This window comes from Hyla sarda, chromosome 2 (genome assembly GCF_029499605.1).
Source record: "Hyla sarda isolate aHylSar1 chromosome 2, aHylSar1.hap1, whole genome shotgun sequence".
Taxonomy (NCBI): domain Eukaryota; kingdom Metazoa; phylum Chordata; class Amphibia; order Anura; family Hylidae; genus Hyla; species Hyla sarda.
In genome coordinates this window covers 118,346,046-118,370,361 of record NC_079190.1, presented here as the reverse complement: position 1 = coordinate 118,370,361, position 24,316 = coordinate 118,346,046, and the positions used below count along the sequence as shown (strand labels likewise).

The window sequence follows — 24,316 nt, the reverse complement described above, 5'->3', positions numbered from 1 at the left end:
GATTGCTGCAAAACTCAGCATGCATGCAAGATAGGTAAATTATTACGGTTGTGGTCTGATTAGACACTGGATTTTACCACAAGAGGGAGAAAAAGTGCTTCCCCTGCTGCTCTGTAAAAAGGCACTCAGAGGCTACTCTAGGTAGTGTACCTCTTGGTGAGAGATCGTTAACTACTAGACATGCCTCTACAACGTACTCATAGACATGTTGCCCAGTTGACAGACTTGGCAGGATGATCGTTATGATAAATTATCCGGCATCTAGGCTTTCCTGACCAAGCTGTTAGGTGTTGGAAGCAGTGGTTACATGAGGGCACACAAACATGGTGAACAGGCTCCAGATGGCCCAGACAGACCAGCAGCAATAAGGACTGTTAGATCCATCGACAAGCACAAGCAGCTCCACAGTTTCCTAGTCCACTATTCACCCCAATCTCTGCCCGGACCATTTCCAGACATTTAGCAGAAGGAAAGTTGGTGTCACAATGTCAATTATGTGTCCTGACAACAACAGCCAGTTACCATCGCCTTTGTTTCAGTGGTGTTGTGAACAAGAAACCTGGACTGCTATCGACTGGAACCATACCATCTTCAGTGACAAATGCAGGTTGTTTCCCTTCCAACAACTCCTTCTTTCCTTCGTGGTGCATTATTTATTTGTCAAGAGGTGGGTCCAAAATACCTAGTTGCTAGGACCAAAAGACTTGGTTACCAGGGTTTGTTTGCAAAATCAAAGAGAAAGAGACATGGTGGGCATTTATTTTTAAACCATTCATTGTTTAATTAAAGGAGATCTGTAGTGCTCTGAACTTTATCCACGATAAGTTTTAGATCACGGGGCGTATGAACACTGGGGCCCCCCACGATCTCCTGTACGGAGCCACGGCAATGTACAGGAAAGGGGGCGTTCTGTCCCCGCATGACACGACAGCCGGCACCCCCCTCCATGTATCTCTATGGGATTCATGGAGGGGCGTGCCGGCTGCCGCGTCAGCGCTCGGACCCCCAGGGTCCGAGGGGATAAAGTTCAGAGCACTACAGATCTCCTTTAAATGGGTATTCCAGGATTTTTTTTTTTATTTGACTATGCTACAGGGGCTGTAAAGTTAGTGTAGTTCATAATATAGTGTCTGTACCTGTGTGTGACGGTTTTCTCACTATTCTTATGTGATTTTCACCCCAATATTTATTTTTACCAGCATACAAAATTAATGCTATCTCAGATTTTTCCCAGGTTGCAATGCGGTCGAGACCTGACTCACTAGTCAGTTGATGACAGGGAGCCTGTCTGCTTCAATGGGTGGAGAGAGCAATCTGCAAGTAATGCAACAGCTGGAGGCACCCTGATTGAAAACCACAGGTCTGCAGCTCATTTATGTTTCAATGGGTGGGGTGGCTGATGTGTGGGAAGGAGGAAAATGGTATAATGGGATTTGTAGGCAAACAAGAAAACTGAAAACAGGAAATACAAGTTCACAGAAAGCTAGCCAGAGTGTTATGGTAATCTCACAACATAGCCATTTAGCCCAAGACAAGCGCAGATCCTTACTAAGCATGTGCATTACTGTCTGCCAGGTATGTACTAAAATCACCTTATGCTGGATAACCCCTTTAAGTATATTAGGAAAATGCTTAATTTTTTAAGAAAGTATTAAATGAAAAAGAGTTGTTTCTATGGACAGTAACTCTTTAACCCCTTGTATGAATCGAAGTGTTTTCAAAGGGATGAGACTCCCTATATCGTCCCATCACACAAAGTAACACAGAGTGGCAATGGGTTTCCATGGCAGCATGGGATCCTGAAGGCCCCTAGGTGAGATTTGCCAAAGTCCTGCCTCCACTGAAGTATTTAGGGATGGATGGTTGTAGTGATATGTCATTATGTACTGTACGTTTTCTAAAAATTTTCAGATGTCAATACACTGTGCTATGTGTTTCTTTACTTTGCAGATCATGGCCCATAGGCTTTAACTGACTTTAAAGGGTTTATCTGGGCAAATACATCTTATCCCCTATCCAAAGGATAGGGGATAAGATGTCTGATCATGGGGGGGGGGGGGGGGGGCTGCCGTTGGGACATGGATGGAGTGGGCATGGCGTGATGTCATGAGGGTCGTGGCGTTATGTCACGTCTCCAGTCCCGGAAAGAAAGATCTTTCCGAGACTGGAAACGCAGCCCCGCATAGAATGCGGGTGCTTCACGGAGATCGCGGGGGTCCCAATGGCGGGCCCCCCACGATCAGACATCTTATCCCCTTATCCCCTTATCCCCTCCTCCTTTGAATAGGGGATAAGATGTCTTTGTTAGGATGACCCCTTTAACTACACATCATGGCTGACATTTATGAAAAGATGTCTAGTGTAGTTGTTTTTCTCCACCCTTTGATGGTGGTTTTAAATTCACAAGCACAATGATACATTTTATGTGTTATCAGTACTTGTAGATTTTGGGCCTCGATTTTGCTCTTTGCGCAAAAATTTGCGACTTTTTTCAAAAGTTGAAATTAATAAATATGTGACCACTGCATGGTAAAAAGGATATATAGTGTACTGCAAGACAACATTGTGAGGAATGTCTATTTGAAAAGTCGCAAAAAGGTGCAAAAAACTACAATCCGCAAAATATAGACAACAAAATAGCTCTAAATGCAATAATAAATGCCCCCCATATGTGTACAGAGATACAGAGCGAAATTTCAAGTGTCTTAAAACAAATAGTCTGAATACTCATGTTCATGTCAAATTTTAGCTTTTCCTTTTTAATAAATTGGCAAAAATTTTAAAAATTCTGTCTCATTATGAGGTTTGAGTTTAGGAAAAAGTGAAAGGGTCTGAAGACTTTCTGCATTCATATTCATGCAACCCCCTAAGTTATTTATCCTGTTTGGTGAATGTCCTAAAGGAAAAATGCATGTAAGCTGTTTTAAGGTAATCAATGAGATACAGTACAGACCAAAAGTTTGTACACACCTTCTCATTCAGAGTTTTCTTTATTTTCATGACTATGAAAATTGTAGATTCACATTGAAGGCATCAAAACTATGAATTAACACATGTGGAATTATAGACATAACAAAAAAGTGTGAAACAACTGAAAATATGTCATATTCTAGGTTCTTCAAAGTAGCCACCTTTTGCTTTGATTACTGCTTTGCACACTCTTGGCATTCTCTTCTTGAGATTCAAGAGGTAGTCGCCTGAAATGGTTTTCACTTCCCAGGTGTGCTGGTGTGGAGGAGGAGGTGTGATGGTGTTGGGGTGCTTTGCTGGTGACACTGTTGGGGATTTATTCAAAATTGAAGGCATACTGAACCAGCATGGCTACCACAGCATCTTGCAGCGCCATTCAATCCGCTATTCAATCCGGTTTGTGTTTAGTTGGACCATCATTTATTTTTCAACAGGAAAATGACCCCAAACACACCTCCAGGCTGTGTAAGGGCTATTTGACCAAGAAGGAGAGTGATGGGGTGCTGTGCCAGATGACCTGGCCTCAACAGTCACCGGACCTGAACCCAATCGAGATGGTTTGGGGGGAGCTGGACCGCAGAGTGAAGGCAAAAAGGGCCAACAAGTGCTAACAGATGCATCTCTGGGAACAGTCACCGGACCTAAGCATCTCTGGGAACTCCTTCAAGACTGTTGGAAGACCATTTCAGGTGACTACCTCTTGAAGCTCATCAAGAGAATGCCAAGAGTGTGCAAAGCAGTAATCAAAGCAAAAGGTGGCTAAGAACCTAGAATATGACATATTTTCACACTTTTTTTGTTATGTATATAATTCCACATGTGTTAATTCATAGTTTTGATGCCTTCAGTGTGAATCTACAATTTTAATAGTCAGAAAAATAAAGAAAACTCTGAATGAGAAGGTGTGTCCAAACTTTTGGTCTGTGCTGTATATGTACACCAAATTGGTGCAACTAAAAAAAACAAGCCCTCGCACAGCTATGTCAATAAGAAAATAAAAAAGTAACAGGTCTTGGAATGTGACCATAGAAAACAAAATAGCTTGATCAATAAGCCTTAAAATAGTCTGGTCACTAAGGGGTTATAAACAGACTTAGTAAGCTTTAATAGTGACCAGTTGTCACATTCCTTCTCTTGGCCAAAAGGGACAATATATAACAGAGGGCTCCATTGACCACAGGCAATAGCTTCTTCAGGGGTAAAGAGAATGAGAAGTTTTTGGGTTCAAATTTAAAAATGTTATTGGTGTTCCAAAGAAAAACATTTTTCCTATCTCTAAATGTCGGAATCTTTACCACTGCATAAAATTACTCTTTTTTTTTTGTTAAAATAAAACAAAAAGAAAACAAAAACCAACAAAACAACCAGTGATAGTCTACTGTTAGGATAGGCCATTAATGTTTGATTGGCGGTCCATCCACTGTTTACATTGGCACTGCCGACCCCCTGCGATTAAATATTAACAGACTATCCTAAGGACAAGCCATACATAGTCTAGTCCCAGAGAACTATAGTCATTCGTCTCTGTCCCACAGGAGTAAGACTACGCTTTTTCCAATAAAGTATATTTCCTATAGCAGCTGATCAAAGAAACATCTTCATCCGCAATAATCAGAAGTCAACAGCGACAAATGGCTGAACACACGTGAATCTATCAATCATTCATGCATTCATTCCCTTTGTACAACATCAGAGCAAACCAAGCAGAACATCGCATTTTGATTGATAAGTAGGCTTTATGTATCTAGGGCAAAGGCCATGTTGCATTATTGAGCAATAAAACAGTCTTGTTGGTTTTGATAATCTCTCCGACTCCCTTGAAATGTGAAGATTGTTCCTAACATGCCTTCTTGCGTGTGAATGGAGAGAAGATTATATAGCCTGGTCAGACAGTCTAGAGCAGTGGTCTTCAACCTGCGGACCTCCAGATGTTTCAAAACTACAACTCCCAGCATGCCCGGACAGCCGTTGGCTGTCCGGGCATGCTGGGAGTTGTAGTTTTGAAACATCTGGAGGTCCGCAGGTTGAAGACCACTGCTCTAGAGCACTGATTTACATTGGTCTGCACCACATGTTCAAAACAGAAAGGAGTAATAGGTAAAGCTAGAATATTGTTTTTTTAGGATAACATAATAATGGACCAGCAGAAATCATACATCATTTCCCCTTTTTGATCCCTCACAGTCTCTCAGAGCAGACATGGTTACATGTTTTGTAAGCCCAGTATTATTAGTTGGCCAACCTTAAAATCTGGACTTGCCCAAAGAAGAGGAATGAAAAGCCCCACTACCAAACCTGTATTTCCTCCCATAAAAGTTCAGTCCTATTAACAGGACTTACCAATTTCACTAGCAAGCTAAGGCCCCCTTCACATATGTGAGTCGTCTGTTGGCGTTTCCCTTCGGCGCTGTAGACAAAGCACCAGAAGGAAAATTATAGTGGTACTTTTCTCATTGATTTAAAGGGGTACTCCGGTGAAAACCTTTTTTCTTTTAAATCAACTGGTGGCAGAAAGTTAAACATATTTGTAAATTACTTCTATTAAAAAATCTTAATCCTTCCTGTACTTATTAGCTGCTGAATACTACAGAGGAAATTCTTTTCTTTTTCGAATGCTCTCTGATGACATCACGAACACAGTTCTCTCTGCTGACGTTATTATAATAATAATAACGCTTTATTTATTGTTGTCCTTAGTGGGATTTGAACCCAAGTCCCGAGCACTGCAAGGCAGCAGTGCTAACCACTGAGCCACCATGCTGCCCTTAGCATACATCTGCTATGCATGGTTGCTAAAATATACAGAGGTGTCAGCAGAGAGCACTGTGTTCGTGATGTCATCAGTGTTCCAAAAAGAAAGGAATTTCCTCTGTAGTATTCAGCAGCTAATAAGTACTGGAAGGATTAAGATTTTTTAATAGAAGTAATTTACTAATATGTTTAACTTTCTGCCACCTGTTGATTTAAAAGAAAAGAGGTTTTCACTGGAGTACACCTTTAAAGGGGTACTCCACCACTAGACATCTTATGCCCTATCCAAAGGATCGGGGATAAGATGTCTGATCGTGGGGGTCACGTCGCTGGGGACCCCCGCAATATAGCATGCAGCACCCACCGTATCTGCTTGCGGAAGCGCTGGAGGTTCTGGCTCCCGACCACGGGGACGGAAGATCGTGACGTCACGACTCCGCCCCCGTGTGACGTCTGGCCCCACCCCTCAATGCAAGTCTATGGGAGGGGGCGTGACAGCCGACACCTCAAGTTGGACGATAGATGGCGGAACATGCTACATGGGCTCCGGACAGGGGAATGCATCTTGCTGCGACCCACTGTCCGGCATGCATAATTAATGAACGGCAGATCCTAGACAACTGATGCCATCTTGTTATCAGTTGTGGCAACAGTTGTGGCAAGTTTAGGCTGGGTTTACTAAGCCGGTTGCTACACATATGTGAACCCCGCCTTAGTCTCCCAGTGATTTTAACCATTTCTTGGATTCCCTATATCTCACCCAGCTTTCCCTGGATGGGATATGTGCTTCCTGAAACCTAGTGTCCACAAATGACAGATACCCTGGAGAAATATAGCGATCCCTGACCGCAATTCCTACTATTGTCTCACAATATTTACTTGTCACAACTATGTATAAGAAAACAGCTTATTATCAGGGGTGGGGGAAAATATGGGAATTAAATACAGTTATTAAAAATAGCTTACTAAAATCATTAAGGAGTAATTCTAGAATAAGCATAAAGATCAATGGAATAGGCACTTACCACGTTGGCTGGAAGCTTGTGCCCCGGGAGGTATTTCACATTCTCATGTTCAGTGTTGATGATCTCCGTCAGCTTTCTCCCGGATATTAATTCCTCAAATACCCACATGTTCACCACATTATCGAATTGAGGGATTTTAGCCGCATTCTCCCCGACAATCTTCGCAATGGCAGATCCCCTGTGCAAACATGAATACGGTATGTTTTTTAAAGGCAAAAGTTTGTGAATAAACATACATATTATCACTGCTCAGGACCCAGTAAACAATTCTTCATTGGGCTACGTATACTTTGTATTGGACTGTCCGCAGGCCAGGGTTTTCCAAACCGCGTGTCTCCAGCTATTGCAAAACTACATCTCCCAGCATGCCCGGACAGCCTTTGGCATGCTGGGAGTTGGAGACTCAGACTCATGTGACTGCCGCAGTCTGTCATTTTGGTATCCAAGTCACAAACTATTTTTTGTTGTTCGAGTTCATTGCCTGTATTTTTTAGGACAGAGCCCCACCAGAATCAGATGAATGCATAGCCCCTTCAGTAGCCGCCGCAGCTTACTATTCTAAGTGGCCATGGCCTGAGCTGCTGAATAGACACCTGGCACTGCGGCCAATGTACATCAGTGAGCTGCGGTCACTGCCAGGACTGATGAGTGATGCCCCTGATGTTGTGTCAAGGAGCCGGGCACAAGGACGTCACAGGCCAATTGAGTAGGTACACAGGCCAGCAGGGGATCAGAGTGGGGAAGGGGTTAAGTTGAAATGGCTCAGGGGGATCGGGGGGGGGGGGGTGCAGTAATGGAAATGGAATTTAAACGGTACATGGGGCATCGGGGGGGGGGTGTGTGTGATTGAAATGGCACAGGGGGTCGGGGGGGGGTTAAATGCCACAGGGCGATCAGAGTTGGGAATAAAATGATACAGGTGGATAAGAGAGGGGGATTGAAATGGCACAGAGGGGGATCAGAGGGAGGGGATTGAAATGGCACAGAGGGGATAAGAGGGAGGGGATTGAAATGGCACAGAGGGGATAAGAGGGAGGGGATTGAAATGGCACAGGAGGGGATCAGGGGGGAGGAATAAAATGGCACAGGGCAACAATGCCATTTTAATACCCCCCCCCCCCCCCCCCCGATATTCTATATGCCAATTCAAGCCCCACCTCTGATCCCCCTCTGTGCCATTTCAATCCCCTCTCGGATCCCCCCTGTACCATTTTATTTCCAATTCTGATCCCCCTGCAGCATTTAAAGCCCCCCTGAACCCCCTGTGCCATTTCAATCCCCCGCATATGTATTGTGTCACATATATATATATATATATATATATATATATATATATATATAATTAGTTATACAAATTAGCATGGCTGGTGGTTTTTTTGCAAGAAAGGTGGTAACCCTAATTATTGTGCCCATCAAGAGCGCTAAAACAAAATGCCACATATGTTAATGGACACATACCATAACTCTCCATCTGGCCATTCAGCAAAGCAAATAGATATCACAAGTGAAGTTTACTGTCCTCTGTTACCCTTTCACCTGATCACATGGTGTGTCACAAGCAAGTCTGCTGATCAATGATAAGACGTGAGTATGGATACCCTCATCTAGAGAACCTGCACTGGTGATGGATTCCTTGTATGTGTATTCTGTCGTCCAGGTGGATCATTTTATGATGCTTATGATATAAATGACAAGTAAAAGTGCATTCAGTCCATTTATTTATACTCAGAGCCAAGGTGACTAAATCCAAAGCTGGCACTTAGTCTGTTACTATTATTCCCACTCCATTAGGCTCAAGCTAAGAGATGTATAAATGTATTGTGACGTCGGCTGAGATACATAGCAGGCACTTCATGGGTCCTATCGAGAATATCAAACATAATATAATATTAATGTAATATATTCAGAAATGGTAAAAGAAATTAAAGGGGTATCCCAGGCCAAAACTTTTTTTATATATCAACTGGCTCCGGAAAGTTAAACAGATTTGTAAATTACTTCTATTAAAAAATCTTAATCCTTCCAATAGTTATTAGCTTCTGAAGTTGAGTTGCTGTTTTCTGTCTAACTGCTCTCTGATGACTCACGTCCCGGGAGCTGTCCAGCTCCTATGGGGATATTCTCCCATCATGCACAGCTCCCGGGACGTGACATCATAATTGAGCAGTTAGACAGAAAACTTCAGAAGCTAATAACTATTGGAAGGATTAAGATTTTTTAATAGAAGTAATTTACAAATCTGTTTAACTTTCCAGAGCCAGTTGATATATAAAAAAAAATACGTTTTTGCCTGGAATACCCCTTTAAGTTAAACAAAACATAGGTTGCTTGTCCTAGATATAGTGTCGCTATAAGTGCATCTGAAAATGGATAAAATGTGTAAGCTGGAGAAACGCAGCCAGATAAATCCCCACCACACCATATAAAAACCATTATATTCCCCATGAAATTACAATCTTTTCATAGACGTCTTCATTTTGCTGTTCCTCTATTATTCCTCCTGATACGTATGAATACATTTATAACTGGGCTACACCATTCACTTTGGAAATAAGGCATGTGGCTATATATTGTGGATACAGAAAGGTGCTTTAAATGGGGACCAGAGGGGTAACATTGTAGTGTCACCAGTGATGGAAATGCCACTGGAGGGTGAATGGCAATGTATTTATATGGTACAAGCTAATCTTATGCCAGTTTTAACTATGAAACGGTCTCCATAGACAACACATTTTCTTCTGAAGAGCAGATAGACAGGATTGGGAAGTCATTCAACAGAAGAGGTCTCTGCACTCCCTTAGGCTAGTAATGATATATTTTTCTTTTTACTATCTTCTACATCAGTGGTCTCCAACCTGCGGACCTCCAGATGTAGTAAAACTACAACTCCCAGCATGCCCGGACAGCCGTTGGCTGTCCGGGCATGCTGGGAGTTGTAGTTTTGCAACATCTGGAGGTCTGCAGGTTGAAGACCACTGTTCTACATGTTAGGGATGGGCCATTAAAGGGGTACTCGGCCCCTAGACATCTTATCCCCTATCCAAAGGACAGAGGATAAGATGTCTGATCGTGGGGGTCCTGCCGCTGGGGACCCCCGCGATGTCCATTCTGTACCCGGCGTTCGTTTAGAGTGTCAGGTGCATTGCCGGAGGCTTGTGATGTCATGGCCACGTCCCACTCGTGACATCACAGCCATGCCCCCTCAATGCAAGTCTATGGGAGGAGGCGTTGACGTGGGGCTGGGCGGAAAACCGGTTCATATCGAATATCAAAATTTTTGTGCTGCACGATATGAATTTTAACCCATACCGCAATACCGGTTTGGCCCTTCCCCCTCGGGAATGAATGAATCAGCCCAGCGCTGCGCTGTCCCCAAATCGGGGAACTAATCATATGTGACCCGCAAGCGCTGTTCTGCAACCCCCTAATTAATTATCAGCCCAGCGCTGTCCCCATCGCCGGCGCTGACACTCTATACCAGTGGTCTTCAACCTGCGGACCTCCAGATGTTGCAAAACTACAACTCTCAGCATGCTGGGAGTTGTAGTTTTGCATTATCTGCAGGTCTGCAGGTTGAAGACCACTGCTCTATACTGTGCGGTATCCCTATGCCCGGGCTACAAAGATTAAACAAAATAAACTTTAACTCACCTGCCGTTGGTCCGGTACCGGCCTCATCTGCTTCCTGGGGACGGGAACGTCGGACAGCCGTCAGCCTATCACCGACCGCAGCGATGTTCCGCCTCGGCCGGTGATAGGCTGAGCCTACTGTCATGTAAGAAGCCGGCCAGAGCTCCTTACATGACAATGGGCTCAGCCTATCAGAAGCCGAGGCGGAAAATCACTGCGGCCGGTGATAGGCTGACGGCTGTCCGACGTTCCCGTCCCCAGCGTAAGGCCGACGTCAGAACATGTGTTAGTTTATTTTGTTTACCTTTTGCAGCCCGGGCATAGGGATACCGCACAGTATAGAGTGTCAGCGCCAGCGGGCGCAACAAACAGCACGAGGAGAGCAGCGCTTGTGGGTGACATGTGAGTATTTACCCCAATGGGGGCAGCACTGGGCTGATAATTAATTTCGGGGAAGGAAATACCATTATATACTGTGGAACCGCCAAATGTTACAAAAATACCGTGATACACACATTTGGTCATACCGCCCAGCCCTATGTTGACGCCCGTCACACCCCCTCCCATAGACTTGCATTGAGGGGCGTGGATGTGACGTCACGAGACTCCGCCCCACATCGCCAGTTATCCGGCACGGACCAAAGTTCGCTCCATGCACCGGATGTCTGGGGTGCCGCAGCGGTAGGACCCCGGCGATCAGGCATCTTATCCCCTATCCTTTGGCTAGGGGAAAAGATGTCTAAGGGCAGAGTACCCCTTTAAGCTCCTCTAGTGGTAGCTTAATGAGTGTTTAAGGACTTGCTCACACTTCACACATTCAGCCAGCAGAATTCCACCAGCAATGTTCACGTGCAGCAGACCACGGCAAAATCATCAGCGGTAGGACAGAACGGATGTGTGCAGTCTTATAGACAGCAATGCAGCCCGGCAGAATTCCACCCAAAGAATGAACTTGAGATTCTTTGGGGGACATCCATTCCACCGAAATATTGCTGTGGCGATTCTGCAGTATGCACAGAGTAGCTGAATCTCATTGAATTCTGCAGCAGATTCCGCAGCCGGAGTGTGAACAAGCCCTTATTTACTCTGGGTGGCATTCCGCTTGCAGCTGACTTCCTGCTGCACTGTGCACACTAAGATTTCCACGGCAAAAAATTCTGCTTCAGAAACTGCTGATTCTGGACCCACCGAAACAATAAAGTTCATTATTTTGCTGGAATACCGGGCTGCATTGCTGTCAACAGGGACAGCGCATGTCCAAGCAGTCCGAACACCAATTAACATGGGAGGCGCTTGCTGCACACTGAATTTTTCCAGGTGGTTATTCCTTAGTGTGCACATGCCTATGTATACACACAGAACAAAAAGCCATAGTTTCATTTTGGATGTACTTCCCTGCATGAATAGTAAAAAAGGCTGCAAAAAAACAAACAAACGAAAAACTAATGTATCCATTTTTATACATATTTTTTTTGCTTTATACGGCTGTGTTTTTTCTTCTTTGTGTGAATATACCGTATAGAGTAGATACACAATATATATTTGCCACAGACATTTTCTGCAGCAAATCCACTGGAAAATCCAAATGAATAAAAAAAAAAAAAAAAAAAAAAAAATTGTGCTGATTTGATGTAAAATTGGGGGTTATGGTCCCACGTAGCACTTATGCAGCGTATTTCAGGCTGGCCAAAATCTGCTGTGTATTCTCCAATGTGCACACACGCAGGGCTACCCTGGAGGTGGGGCTGCGGGTCAGCGTGATTGTGAATTCAATGGAGATATACATAATAAATCTGCAACACATACTGACATGCTTCCGATTTTAAAATCCCCATCCCAGGTCCATTTGTGTAGGCGAGAAATCACATCTGCTTTGCTGGTACTGTAAGTCGTTGTGGATTTTCTACGCAATTTCTGCACAGAAAATGTGCAGCAAATCTGTGTAGTGTACGTTTACCCTAATGGAAGTTGTATACATCAGTTTTTTAGGCATTGGTGTCATGCATTTAACTGTATAAATACGGTATGTGCACAGTCTTGTTTCTGGAGTTTCCCCATCTTTACAATCTTCCTATTTTGTAAATCTATCGCACCACGTATTTCTTACACCCGTGCATTGAAAATGCTATAGCGCTCTTTGAAGCACAACTCTTCTGTAATGTCAAATAAGATTATACAGTGATCCCTCAACTTACAATGGCCTCAACATACACTAGTTTCAACATACAATGGTCTTTTCTGGACCATTGTAACTTGAAACCAGACTCAACATACAATGCTATGGAATCTGCGAAACGTGTCAATGGCTGGAAGAACCGACCAATCAGAATGGACATTTCACTGGTAAAACCTGTGTATTCCTAAAGTGCATGCACTGACTGGTGTCTGATAGTGCCCCCTACAGTACAGGGAGGTATTACATGTTCTGTAATCTTTACCTGTATTCTTAAAGTGCATGCACTGACTGGTGTCTGGTAGCGCCCCTTACAGTACAGGGAGGTATTACATGTTCTGTAATCTTTACCTGTATTCTTAAACTGCGTGCACTGACTGGTGTCTGGTAGCGCCCCCTACAGTACAGGGAGGTATTACATGTTCTGTACTCTTTACCTGTATTACTGAAGTACATGCACTGACTGGTGTCTGGTGGTGCCCCCTACAGTACAGGGAGGTATTACATGTTCTGTACTCTTTACCTGTATTACTTAAGTACATGCACTGACTGGTATCTGGTAGTGCCTCCTACAGTACAGGGAGGTATTACATGTTCTGTACTCTTTACCTGTATTACTGAAGTACATGCACTGACTGGTGTCTGGTAGCGCCCCCTACAGTACAGGGAGGTATTACATGTTCTGTACTCTTTACCTGTGCCAGAGTTAGCTGCTCCTTTGGAAATCAGGTAAGGGCGGCTCCATTTTACTTTTTTTTTTGGGACATTGCATGTTCTGTACAGGACCCTGAAGAAGATTCCTTCCTCTACATAGACCAGTGTTTCCCAAGGAGGGTGCCTCCAGCTGTTGCAAAACTACAACTTCCAGCATGCCCGGACAGTCGAAGGCTGTCCGGGCATGCTGGGAGTTGTAGTTTTGCAACAGCTGGAGGCACCCTGGTTGTGAAACACTGAAATAGACAGTCAGTGATTAACAGCTCCCAGCAGATCTTTCTTCCTTTTATATGTAAGCACTTGCTTTATCTCTATTAGTTATCTACTTATTTATCTTTAATCCTCACCTTTTCCTATTTTTGGATGACATTTTGGTGGCTTCAGAACCAATTACCAGGTTTCCATAGAGTTATGGTCTCAACATACAATGGTTTCAACATACAATGGTCGTCCTGGAACCAATTAATATTGTAACTTGAGGGACCACTGTAATTGGATGATTCTTGGGTTTATTCCATTGTATGTTTCTTGCTGCTCAGAACAGATGATAAGTTAAAAAATACAAATGCTTCTCATACAAATATTTACAGAATGTAAAACATCCATTTTCTAACATTTCCATTGTCTTGTCTGTTCCAGGCTGTATGTTATCGGTTGTGCGGTTATCGGCCGCTGGCATGATACTTTATAGGAGTGTCATTCTGTAACTTGTACTGCTTCTATTTACTTACCGTTAGTCAGTGACAGTGGCGCACACACAAGTTCCATATTACATTGCCGATTTTGACAGTGAGAACTGTCTGGGATGCCAAGACTTCTCCTATGGGTCATGTTAACAGATTGTACAACTACAAACAATACAAGGAATGGAGCTCAGTTATATCAGATTTATTTATATTACTGCCTGTTCTGGTATTTTAAGCAAGACTAGAGCCAGACATAGGACACAATAGTATCACAAGCAAATATCACATCCTGTTATCACCAATGTATTATGTCACATCCTTCAACAAACAGGTGATGTATAATGTGGCTGCAACATTGGCATCGTAGGCATTGGCTCTTTGGACAGCGTGGCTGTATAGGAACCGCGTCACTATATAGTTTTAAAGGAGTTATCCAGGGAAAAACTTTTTTTTATATATCAGCTGGCTCCAGAAAATTAATCAGATTTGTAAACTACTTCTATTAAAAAATCTTAATCCTTTCAGTACTTATGAGCTTCTGAAGTTAAGGTTGTTCTTTTCTGTCTAAGTGCTCTCTGATGACACGTGTCTCGGAAACCGCCCAGTTTAGAAGCAAATCCCCATAGCAAACCTCTTCTCTTCTTCTACTCTGTGCAGTTCCCGAGACAGGTGTCATCAGAGAGCACTTAGAAAGAAAAGAACAACCTTAACTTCAGAAGCTCATAAGTACTGAAAGGATTGAGATTTTTTAATAGAAGTAATTTACAAAACTGTTTAACTTTCTGGAGCCAGTTGATATATAAAAAAAAGTTTTTTCCTGGAATACCCCTTTAAATTCTACTGGGCTTCTCACTATTTGGAATACACTCTAGTTTTTTTTTCCCCATTATACGCTGATTAAAGCCAGTCACCAAGTGGCTCTGATTTCTAAAGGGTCAGATAAGTGTCCATGTCAGCTGGCTCTCTAGTGTAGTGCCCAATTGGAACAACTATCCAAGCAGAAGTAAAGGCCTATTTCACCAACTAACTACCAGCTAATCTAACACCACCAGACAACAACCCCCCCCCCCCCCCCAAAAAAAAATAAAAAATAAAAAAAAACAACACAAACAAAAAGGGTCACAGGCTCAAGACAATCCACATGTTGTAAAAGCAAGACACTTTGGTCACTTCACCACTTTTAACACCTCTGCCCTATGCAATTCGGTCACTTCAACTCTGTCTCTAGAAGGTCAACTACTAGATTAAGCGGATTCAGTTACTCACATGAGGGGAAGGACTTTTATTTTTCACTTAGTTAAACAATGCAAGCAATAGGAAGAACAGAATAAATATTTAAAGTGTACCTGTTGTTAACAAAAACTTGACATAATGTAGATAATACCATTATATGTATATTTGTAATATACATTGATTAAAAAAATGTGTATATTTTTGGATGAAAAAATGCTGTCCCTGCAGCTATTGTCTGTGTGTCTCTATGAGGAGTCCAAATACAGGAAGTGGAGGCAGAACATATAGGGCTCTGTGCAGACTCCTGGCTTGTCAATCATCATGATGTGTGTGCCCATAGCATGTCACAGAGCCTCACTGCACAGAGCCCTGCTTGTCCTCAGTGTACAGAGCCCTGCTTGTCCTCAGTGTACAGAGCCCTGCTTGTCCTCAGTGCACAGAGCCCTGCTTGTCCTCAGTGTAAAGAGCCCTGCTTGTCCTCAGTGTACTGAGCCCTGCTTGTCCTCAGTGCACAGAGCCCTGCTTGTCCTCACTGCACAGAGCCCTGCTTGTCCTCAGTGTAGAGCCCTGCTTGTCCTCAGTGCACAGAGCCCTGCTTGTCCTCACTGCACAGAGCCCTGCTTGTCCTCAGTGTAGAGCCCTGCTTGTCCTCAGTGTAGAGCCCTGCTTGTCCTCAGTGTAAAGAGCCCTGCTTGTCCTCAGTGTACAGAGCCCTGCTTGTCCTCAGTGTACAGAGCCCTGCTTGTCCTCAGTGCACATAGCCCTGCTTGTCCTCACTGCACAGAGCCCTGCTTGTCCTCAGTGTAGAGCCCTGCTTGTCCTCAGTGCACAGAGCCCTGCTTGTCCTCAGTGCACAGAGCCCTGCTTGTCCTCACTGCACAGAGCCCTGCTTGTCCTCACTGCACAGAGCCCTGTTTGTCCTCAGTGTAGAGCCCTGCTTGTCCTCAGTGCACAGAGCCCTGCTTGTCCTCACTGCACAGAACCCTGCTTGTCCTCAGTGTACATAGCTCTGCTTGTCCTCACTACACAGAACCCTGCTTGCCCTCACTGCACAGAACCCTGCTTGTCCTCTCTGCACAGAACCCTGCTTGTCCTCAGTGTACAGAGCCCTGCTTGTCCACAGTGTACAGAGCCCTGCTTGTCCACAGTGTACAGAGCCCTGCTTGTCCTCAGTGTACAGAGCCCTGCTTGTCCTCAGTGTACAGAGCCCTGCTTGTCCTCAGTGTACAGAGCCCTGCTTGTCCTCAGTGTACAGAGCCCTGCTTGTCCTCAGTGTAAAGAGCCCTGCCTGTCCTCAGTGTAAAGAGCCCTGCTTGTCCTCAGTGCACAGAGCCCTGCTTGTCCTCACTGCACAGAGCCCTGCTTGTCCTCAGTGTAGAGCCCTGCTTGTCCTCAGTGCACAGAGCCCTGCTTGTCCTCACTGCACAGAGCCCTGCTTGTCCTCACTGCACAGAGCCCTGCTGGTCCTCAGTGTAGAGCCCTGCTTGTCCTCAGTGCACAGAGCCCTGCTTGTCCTCAGTGTAAAGAGCCCTGCTTGTCCTCAGTGTACAGAGCCCTGCTTGTCCTCAGTGCACAGAGCCCTGCTTGTCCTCACTGCACAGAGCCCTGCTTGTCCTCAGTGTAGAGCCCTGCTTGTCCTCAGTGCACAGAGCCCTGCTTGTCCTCACTGCACAGAGCCCTGCTTGTCCTCAGTGTAGAGCCCTGCTTGTCCTCAGTGTAGAGCCCTGCTTGTCCTCAGTGTAAAGAGCCCTGCTTGTCCTCAGTGTACAGAGCCCTGCTTGTCCTCAGTGCACATAGCCCTGCTTGTCCTCACTGCACAGAGCCCTGCTTGTCCTCAGTGTAGAGCCCTGCTTGTCCTCAGTGCACAGAGCCCTGCTTGTCCTCACTGCACAGAGCCCTGCTTGTCCTCACTGCACAGAGCCCTGTTTGTCCTCAGTGTAGAGCCCTGCTTGTCCTCAGTGCACAGAGCCCTGCTTGTCCTCACTGCACAGAACCCTGCTTGTCCTCAGTGTACATAGCTCTGCTTGTCCTCACTACACAGAACCCTGCTTGCCCTCACTGCACAGAACCCTGCTTGTCCTCTCTGCACAGAACCCTGCTTGTCCTCAGTGTACAGAGCCCTGCTTGTCCTCAGTGTACAGAGCCCTGCTTGTCCACAGTGTACAGAGCCCTGCTTGTCCTCAGTGTACAGAGCCCTGCTTGTCCTCAGTGTACAGAGCCCTGCTTGTCCTCAGTGTACAGAGCCCTGCTTGTCCTCAGTGTACAGAGCCCTGCTTGTCCTCAGTGTAAAGAGCCCTGCCTGTCCTCAGTGTAAAGAGCCCTGCTTGTCCTCAGTGTACAGAGCCCTGCTTGTCCTCAGTGCACAGAGCCCTGCTTGTCCTCACTGCACAGAGCCCTGCTTGTCCTCAGTGTAGAGCCCTGCTTGTCCTCAGTGCACAGAGCCCTGCTTGTCCTCACTGCACAGAGCCCTGCTTGTCCTCACTGCACAGAGCCCTGCTGGTCCTCAGTGTAGAGCCCTGCTTGTCCTCAGTGCACAGAGCCCTGCTTGTCCTCACTGCACAGAACCCTGCTTGTCCTCAGTATACATAGCTCTGCTTGTCCTCAATGCACAGAACCCTGCTTGCCCTCACTGCACAGAACCCTGCTTGTCCTCAGTGCACAGCGCCCTGCTTGTCCTCTCTGCACAGAACCCTGCTTGTCCTCAGTGTACAGAGCCCTGCTTGTCCTCAGTGTACAGAGCCCTGCTTGTCCACAGTGTACAGAGCCCTGCTTGTCCTCAGTGTACAGAGTCCTGCTTGTCCCCAGTGCACAGAGCCCTGCTTGTCCTCAGTATACAAAGCTCTGCTTGTCCTCAGTGTACAGAGCCCTGCTTGTCCTCAGTGTGCAGAGCCCTGCTTGTCCTCAGTGTACAGAGCCCTGCTTGTCCTCAGTGCACCCCCCCCCCACCCCGATCTCTCCTGCAGCCCCCCCAGGTCATCAGCTCTATGGTGCTAAGTTTGCTCCGTGGCTGATGACTCACTATACATGGGCGGCGATTCCTGACATCATGGCCCCGCCCCTTAATGCAAGTTTATGGGAGGGGGAGTGACTGTGGCCACGCCCCCTCCCATAGACTTGCATTAAGGGGGCGGGGCGTCACGAGGGAGCGGATCCATGAGGTCACGAACTGCCGGCCCTTGTATCGTGAGTCATCAGCCACGGAGCAAACTTAGCACCATAGAGCTGATGACTCGGGGGGCTGCAAGAGAGATTGTGGGGGTCCCCAGCGGCGGGACCCCCGTGATCAGACATCTTATCCCCTATCCTTGTATAGGGGATAAGATGTCTAGGGGCGGAGTACCCTTTTAACCAATGTACATTTAGTGCTGGGCGGTATGACCAAATATGTGTATCACGGTATTTTGTAACTTATGGCGGTTCCACGGTATATAACGGTATTACCCAAATCTACCCCCGATCCCCCCCCCCCCTCCCAAAATTAATTATATTATCAGCCCGACACTGTGCTGTCCCCATCGGGGTAAATACTCACATATCACCTGTAAGCGCTGCTCTCCTCGTCCTGTTTGTTGCGGCCGCCGGCACTGACCTCTATACTGTGCAGTATCCCTATGCCCGGGCTGCAAAAGGTAAACAAAATAAACGAACGCATGTTCCGACGTCGGCCTTATGCTGGGGACGGGAATGTCGGAGAGACGTCAGCCTATCATCGGCCGCAGCGATGTTCCGCCTCACCTGGTGATAGGCTGAGCCCACTGTCATGTAAGGAGCCGGCTCCAGGTAGCTGGTCCTGACCGACGGGGAAGGTGGGTAAAAGTTTATTTTGTTTAACTTTTGGAGCCCGGGCATAGGGATACAGCATACAGCAGTTGTAGTTGCAAAACTACAACTCCCAGCATGCCGTTGGCTGTCCGGGCATGCTGGGAGTTGTAGTTTTGCAAGATCTGGAGATCCGCAGGTTGAAGACCACTGGCGTACAGTATAGAGTGTCAGCGCCAGCGGCCCGCAACAAAGAGGAGGACGAGGAGGTTAGCGCTTGCGGGTGACATGTGAGTAGTACCCCGATGGGGATAGCGGCTGGGCTGATAATTAATTGGGGCAGGGGGCGGGGGAAGAACAGCGCTCGCGGGCCACATATGATTAGTTCCCTGATGTGGGGACAGCGCTGCACTGGGCTGATAATTCTTTCATTACAGAGTGGGAGGGGCCAAACCGGTACTGTGGTATTGGGAAGAATTCATATCGTGCAGCACAAAAATTCCGGTATTCGGTATGAACCGGTATACCGTCCAGCCCTATGTACATTACAAATACTGTGTATACATATAATGGTATTAGCTACATTATCTTAAAAGATTTGGTTAACAACAGGTACAATTTAAGGGGGAGATTTGTCAAAACCTGTGCTGAGGAAAAAGTTGACCAGTTGCCCATAGCAACAAATCAGATCAGAGGCCCTGTTAAAAATGAAAGAAGCAATCTGATTGGTTGCTATGGGCAACTTTTCCTATCCACAGGTTTTCATAAATCTCCCCCGAAGAGTTTTGTACTGTTCTGCTAGTTCCAGAAATATGCCGTCTTTTTATCCCCTGCAACTCATATCATTTACAGATAAGGCCACGGCAGACTATGGAATCTCTGGCTGGAAATATTCAGGCCTAAGTTTCTAAGGGTGGTCGTCGCCGACTGAATTATAGACCCCCATAGACGGCAATGTATTCCACGCAGTATTCTGCCATAAGAATGAGAAAGATTATTCTTCCGAAGCTCCCCTGCTGAAATGTCATAGTGCACTTTGTGCAGCGAAATCCCATTGACAACAATGAAACCCAGTTGCACCTGAGCTCCCAAGTAGAGATGAGCGAATTTACAGTAAATTCGATTCGTCACGAACTTCTCGGCTCGGCAGTTGATGACTTATCCTGCATAAATTAGTTCAGCTTTCCGGTGCTCCGGTGGGCTGGAAAAGGTGGATACATTCCTAGGAAAGAGTCTCCTAGGACTGTATCCACCTTTTCCAGCCCACGGGAGCACCTGAAAGCTGAACTCATTTATACAGGATAAGACATCAACTGCCGAGCCGTGAAGTTAGTGACGAATCAAATTTACTGTAAATTCACTCATCTCTACTCCCAAGCATCATTTCTAAATGGAATAAGGCTAGGAAATTCAGTAGTCTGAACTCAGCCTAAGAAGCATATTCTTAATTCGCTACATTCCCTCTGCCCTGTATACATCCCTCTGATGGGTGCCGGATTTGAATGCACCATACCTGGCCTAAGAAAAAGAAGTGAAAACCGCCATGGCCCATGGGAAATACAAATACCCCGCATCCTTTAGGTGTGAGAGATTAAAGGAAAAGGAGTACTGTTGTGTAGGACAATTTATCCCCTATTCAAAGTATAGGGAATAAGTGAATGATTGGGGAGGTGCCAGCGGTTGGACCCCCCACAATCTCCTAAATGACACCTCGGCTCTCCTCAAGAACGGAGTGCGTCGACCACCGCAAAAAGCGGTGGCCGCCATACGGAACTCTATGGGAGAGTCGGAGATACCCGAACGCTTCTCTGTACGTAACACGGATAAGACGTGGTCTATTATTCCTATCTACACACTGTACTGCAAGTTACAGGCCTCTGCACAACTCCCATTTCCAGTAACCACACTTCTAAATATTATAAAATAAAATAAACATAGACCTTATGGGGGAGATTAATCAAAACCTGTGTAGAGGAAGAGTGGTACAGTTGCCCGTAGCAACCAACCAGATTACTGCTTTCAGTTTTCAGAGGCCTTTTAAAAAAAATGAAAGAAGCAATCTGATTGGTTGCTATGGGCAACTGCACCACTCTTCATCTACACAGATTTTATAAATATCCCCCTAAGTGTTTACAAAATATCTGTAAGTCTTTAAAGGGACCTGTCATGTTAAAAATACAGTCCAATCTGGGCTAAGTAGTCTTGTGGGATGTTCTACCCAGTGAATGGCAGCTCTCTATATGTAAAGAGATACAAATAGCTGTCAATCACTGGGAAGGACCACCCACTTGACGGCTTAGCCCACAATTAGCAGATTTAAAGGAGATATCCAGTGCTAAGGAAAGGAGATAAGTTTCAGATCGCGGGGGTCCGACCGCTGGGGCCCACTGCGATCTCCCCCTGCGGGAAGGGGGGCGTGTTGACCACTGCGGCTGACACACCCCCTCAATACAACTCTATGGCAGAGTCGGAGCGCTACCTTCAGCAATCTCCTGCTCTGCCATATCGATGTATTGAGGGGGGTGGCAGACGCCGCTTCGTGCGGTGGACGACACCCGATATCTGGCCAGCGAGCTGGGGCCCCGTACAGGAGATTGCGAGGGGGCCCCAGCGGTCGGACCCCCCGCGATCTGAAACTTATCCTTAGGATAGGGGATACGTTTTTCAGCACTGGACTACCCCTTTAACATAAATAAAAAATATATTATCCTGTGGATTTTACCTCCACAAAACTATATATCAATCTGCTCAGCTCCTCCTACTCTGCCAGCAGATTGGGCTGCATTTTCAATGTGATAGGTTCCCTTTAAATGATTTATAACAATGTTAAATGTTATGTTGGCTTCTTTCAGGCTGGTGTAACAAGCTGTGTGTCCATACACTAGTGTTTCCCAACCAGCGTGCCCCTCCAGCCAGGGCTGGATCATTATTGGTGCTCATGGAGCGCCTTCTCCGGGCCCCATGCCCGCAGGGGGCCCCTGTTACATTCAGGACATCAATGTGTCCCGAAAAATCTTTTTAGGACACAAGGATGTCCCTGTCTCTGCAGCCTTGCGTTAACGTGGGGGAACTGTACTGCACCCCTAATGTGGGGGAACTGTATTGCACCCATAATGTGGGGAACTGTACTGCACCCCTAATGTGGGGGAACTGTACTGCACCCCTAATGTGATGGAACTGTACTGCACCCCTAATGTGGGGGAACTTTACTGCACCCCTAATGTGCGGGGACTTATAGTGCACCTAATGCGGGGGAAGTACAACCTAATGCGGGGGAACTATACTGCCAACCTAATGCGGGGGAACTATACTGCACCTAATGTGGAAGAACTGTCGGGGGGGGGGGGGGGCATCATAATGAAGTGCTCCGTCTTCCAGGCAGCCTTAATCTGGCCCTGCCTCCAGCTGTTGCAATACTACAACTCCCAGCATGTCTGGACAGCCGAAAGCTGTCCGGGCATGCTGGGAGTTGTAGTATTGCAACAGCTGGAGGCACGCTGGTTGGGAAACCCTACCATACACAGTACAGATGTATGCATGTAAATATACAGTCACTGAGTCAACAACTGTGGGTCACGTGCGTCAGTATGGAAAGTGTTCAGTACAACTTTATAGTGCTTCAGATAGGTTTTTTTTTTTTTTTTTTTTTAACCTTCAGTAAGTTCCCTTTAGGATGTGGGAAGGCACCTTACTGTGGTGTAAGCGGATAGTGTGTTACAAGGAGGAATTTGCTCTCTCCAGCACATGGGCATAGTGCAAAAGGTTATGCCATGAGTACACAAGTCACCCTTCAGATAACAATCGGCACTGTAGGATAGACTGTATTTGCAGTAAACACTTTAGCAGGATCTCCAGTGTAAAGTTCATGGAGACATCTAAGCTGGGCAGACTCACAACATACTATGCAGCCTATGAACACTTGCCGCCTGTGGGCACTGGCTTTGCAGTAGTTGGCAATACAGTACCGCCTGACAGTAGTGGGGCATCCATCACCTGCATGGAGTTTGCAAATTCTCCCCATGTCTGTCATTCCAATAATCTGATGTATCTCAGGCAGGGAAAATACACTATAAGGCCCATTGGGTATTGCTACATATATATATATATATATATATATATATATATACACACACAGTGACCCCCCCGACCTACGATCATTTCAACATACGATGGCCTCTCAGAGGCCATCGCATGTTGAAGGCAGCATCAACATACGATGCTTTTGTATGTCGGGGCCATCGCATAAATGGCTATCCGACAGCGCCGACTGCTTCAGCTGCCACCGGATAGCCGCTAACGGTGCCCTGTGTGGTCCGCTGACGATCACTTACCTGTCCTCGGGGCTCCGGCGCGTCCTCTTCGAGATTTCCTGCATCGTCGGCGCTCTCCATTGTCGTCATCACGTCGCTGCGCACGCCGTCCCGTCATCCAATAGGAGCGGCGTGCGTAGCGACGTGATGATGGCGACGTGAGAGCGAGGATGCCGGGGAAGCAGAGGCCCGGGGACGCAGCGTCAGCGATGGACGGCGACATCCAGGGCAGCGGTGAGGGTCTGGAGCGGCGGGGACACGTGAGCATAACCTCCAATACCAGTGGTCTTCAACCTGCGGACCTCTAGATGTTGCAAAACTACAACTCCCAGCATGCCCGGACAGCCGTTGGCTGTCCGGGCATGCTGGGTGTTGTAGTTTTGCAACATCTGGAGGTCAGCAGGTTGTAGACCACTGTCCTATACTTTACTTTGCACGGATCGCTCAACATACGATGGTTTCAACAAACGATGGTCCGTTTGGAACGGATTACCATCGTATGTTGAGGGACCACTGTGTATATATATATATATATATATATATATATATATATATATATATACATACATAGCAATAACAATATCAGGTGACTGTACAGAGCGATCTGTGTCAGCCCAGCTCAGCATACATATTATTGTGGGTGGATTGTGTCCTTCTGCTGCTGCTCAATGAATAAACAAAGACATTTCTGTCAGATCCCCAGGATCACATGCTGCTGCTGCTGCGGTTTTACTGTAAGTGTGAACAGGCGATCACTCGGGATACGCAGTTTCTTATTCCCAGGAACACACATGACAGACGGAACACATAGAGATGGCGCAGATCAGGTGCACATACTAACCAATTGCCAGAGCCAACGATGCATACTTTCAGTGCCATGACGATGTGCCCAGTGCAGTGCAGAAGACAGGTCTGTGCCGCTACTACCCAGCCCGCTCCCACCCGATCTCTGATACCTTCACCCAGGGCCGAACTCAGGGCATTTAAACCTGAGCTGTCAGTCTTGTGCGATCCCGGGCCCGCCCCCCGCCGCTGATTGGCTGAGAGCGCAGCCTGTGCCCTCCC

The 24,316-nt window shown here is 46.2% G+C and overlaps 1 protein-coding gene across 2 annotated transcripts in view; it reads right to left on the bottom strand.

Annotated features, from left to right (window-relative positions):
• Positions 1-24,255, bottom strand: part of GPD1 (glycerol-3-phosphate dehydrogenase 1) — a 79,531-nt gene extending 55,276 nt beyond the window's left edge. Inside the window, exons 1-2 of one of the 2 annotated variants that reach the window (XM_056555384.1) lie at positions 24,093-24,255; positions 6,747-6,924 (exon numbers count right to left, since the gene is read on the bottom strand). In XM_056555384.1, the coding sequence (XP_056411359.1) occupies positions 6,747-6,924; positions 24,093-24,130 (216 nt within the window). In that variant the 5' untranslated portion in view covers positions 24,131-24,255. Of the gene's footprint in view, positions 1-6,746; positions 6,925-20,881; positions 20,943-24,092 lie in introns of those variants that run through there. The other variant, XM_056555385.1, reaches the window with a different exon arrangement.
• Positions 24,256-24,316: the final 61 nt, after the last annotated feature.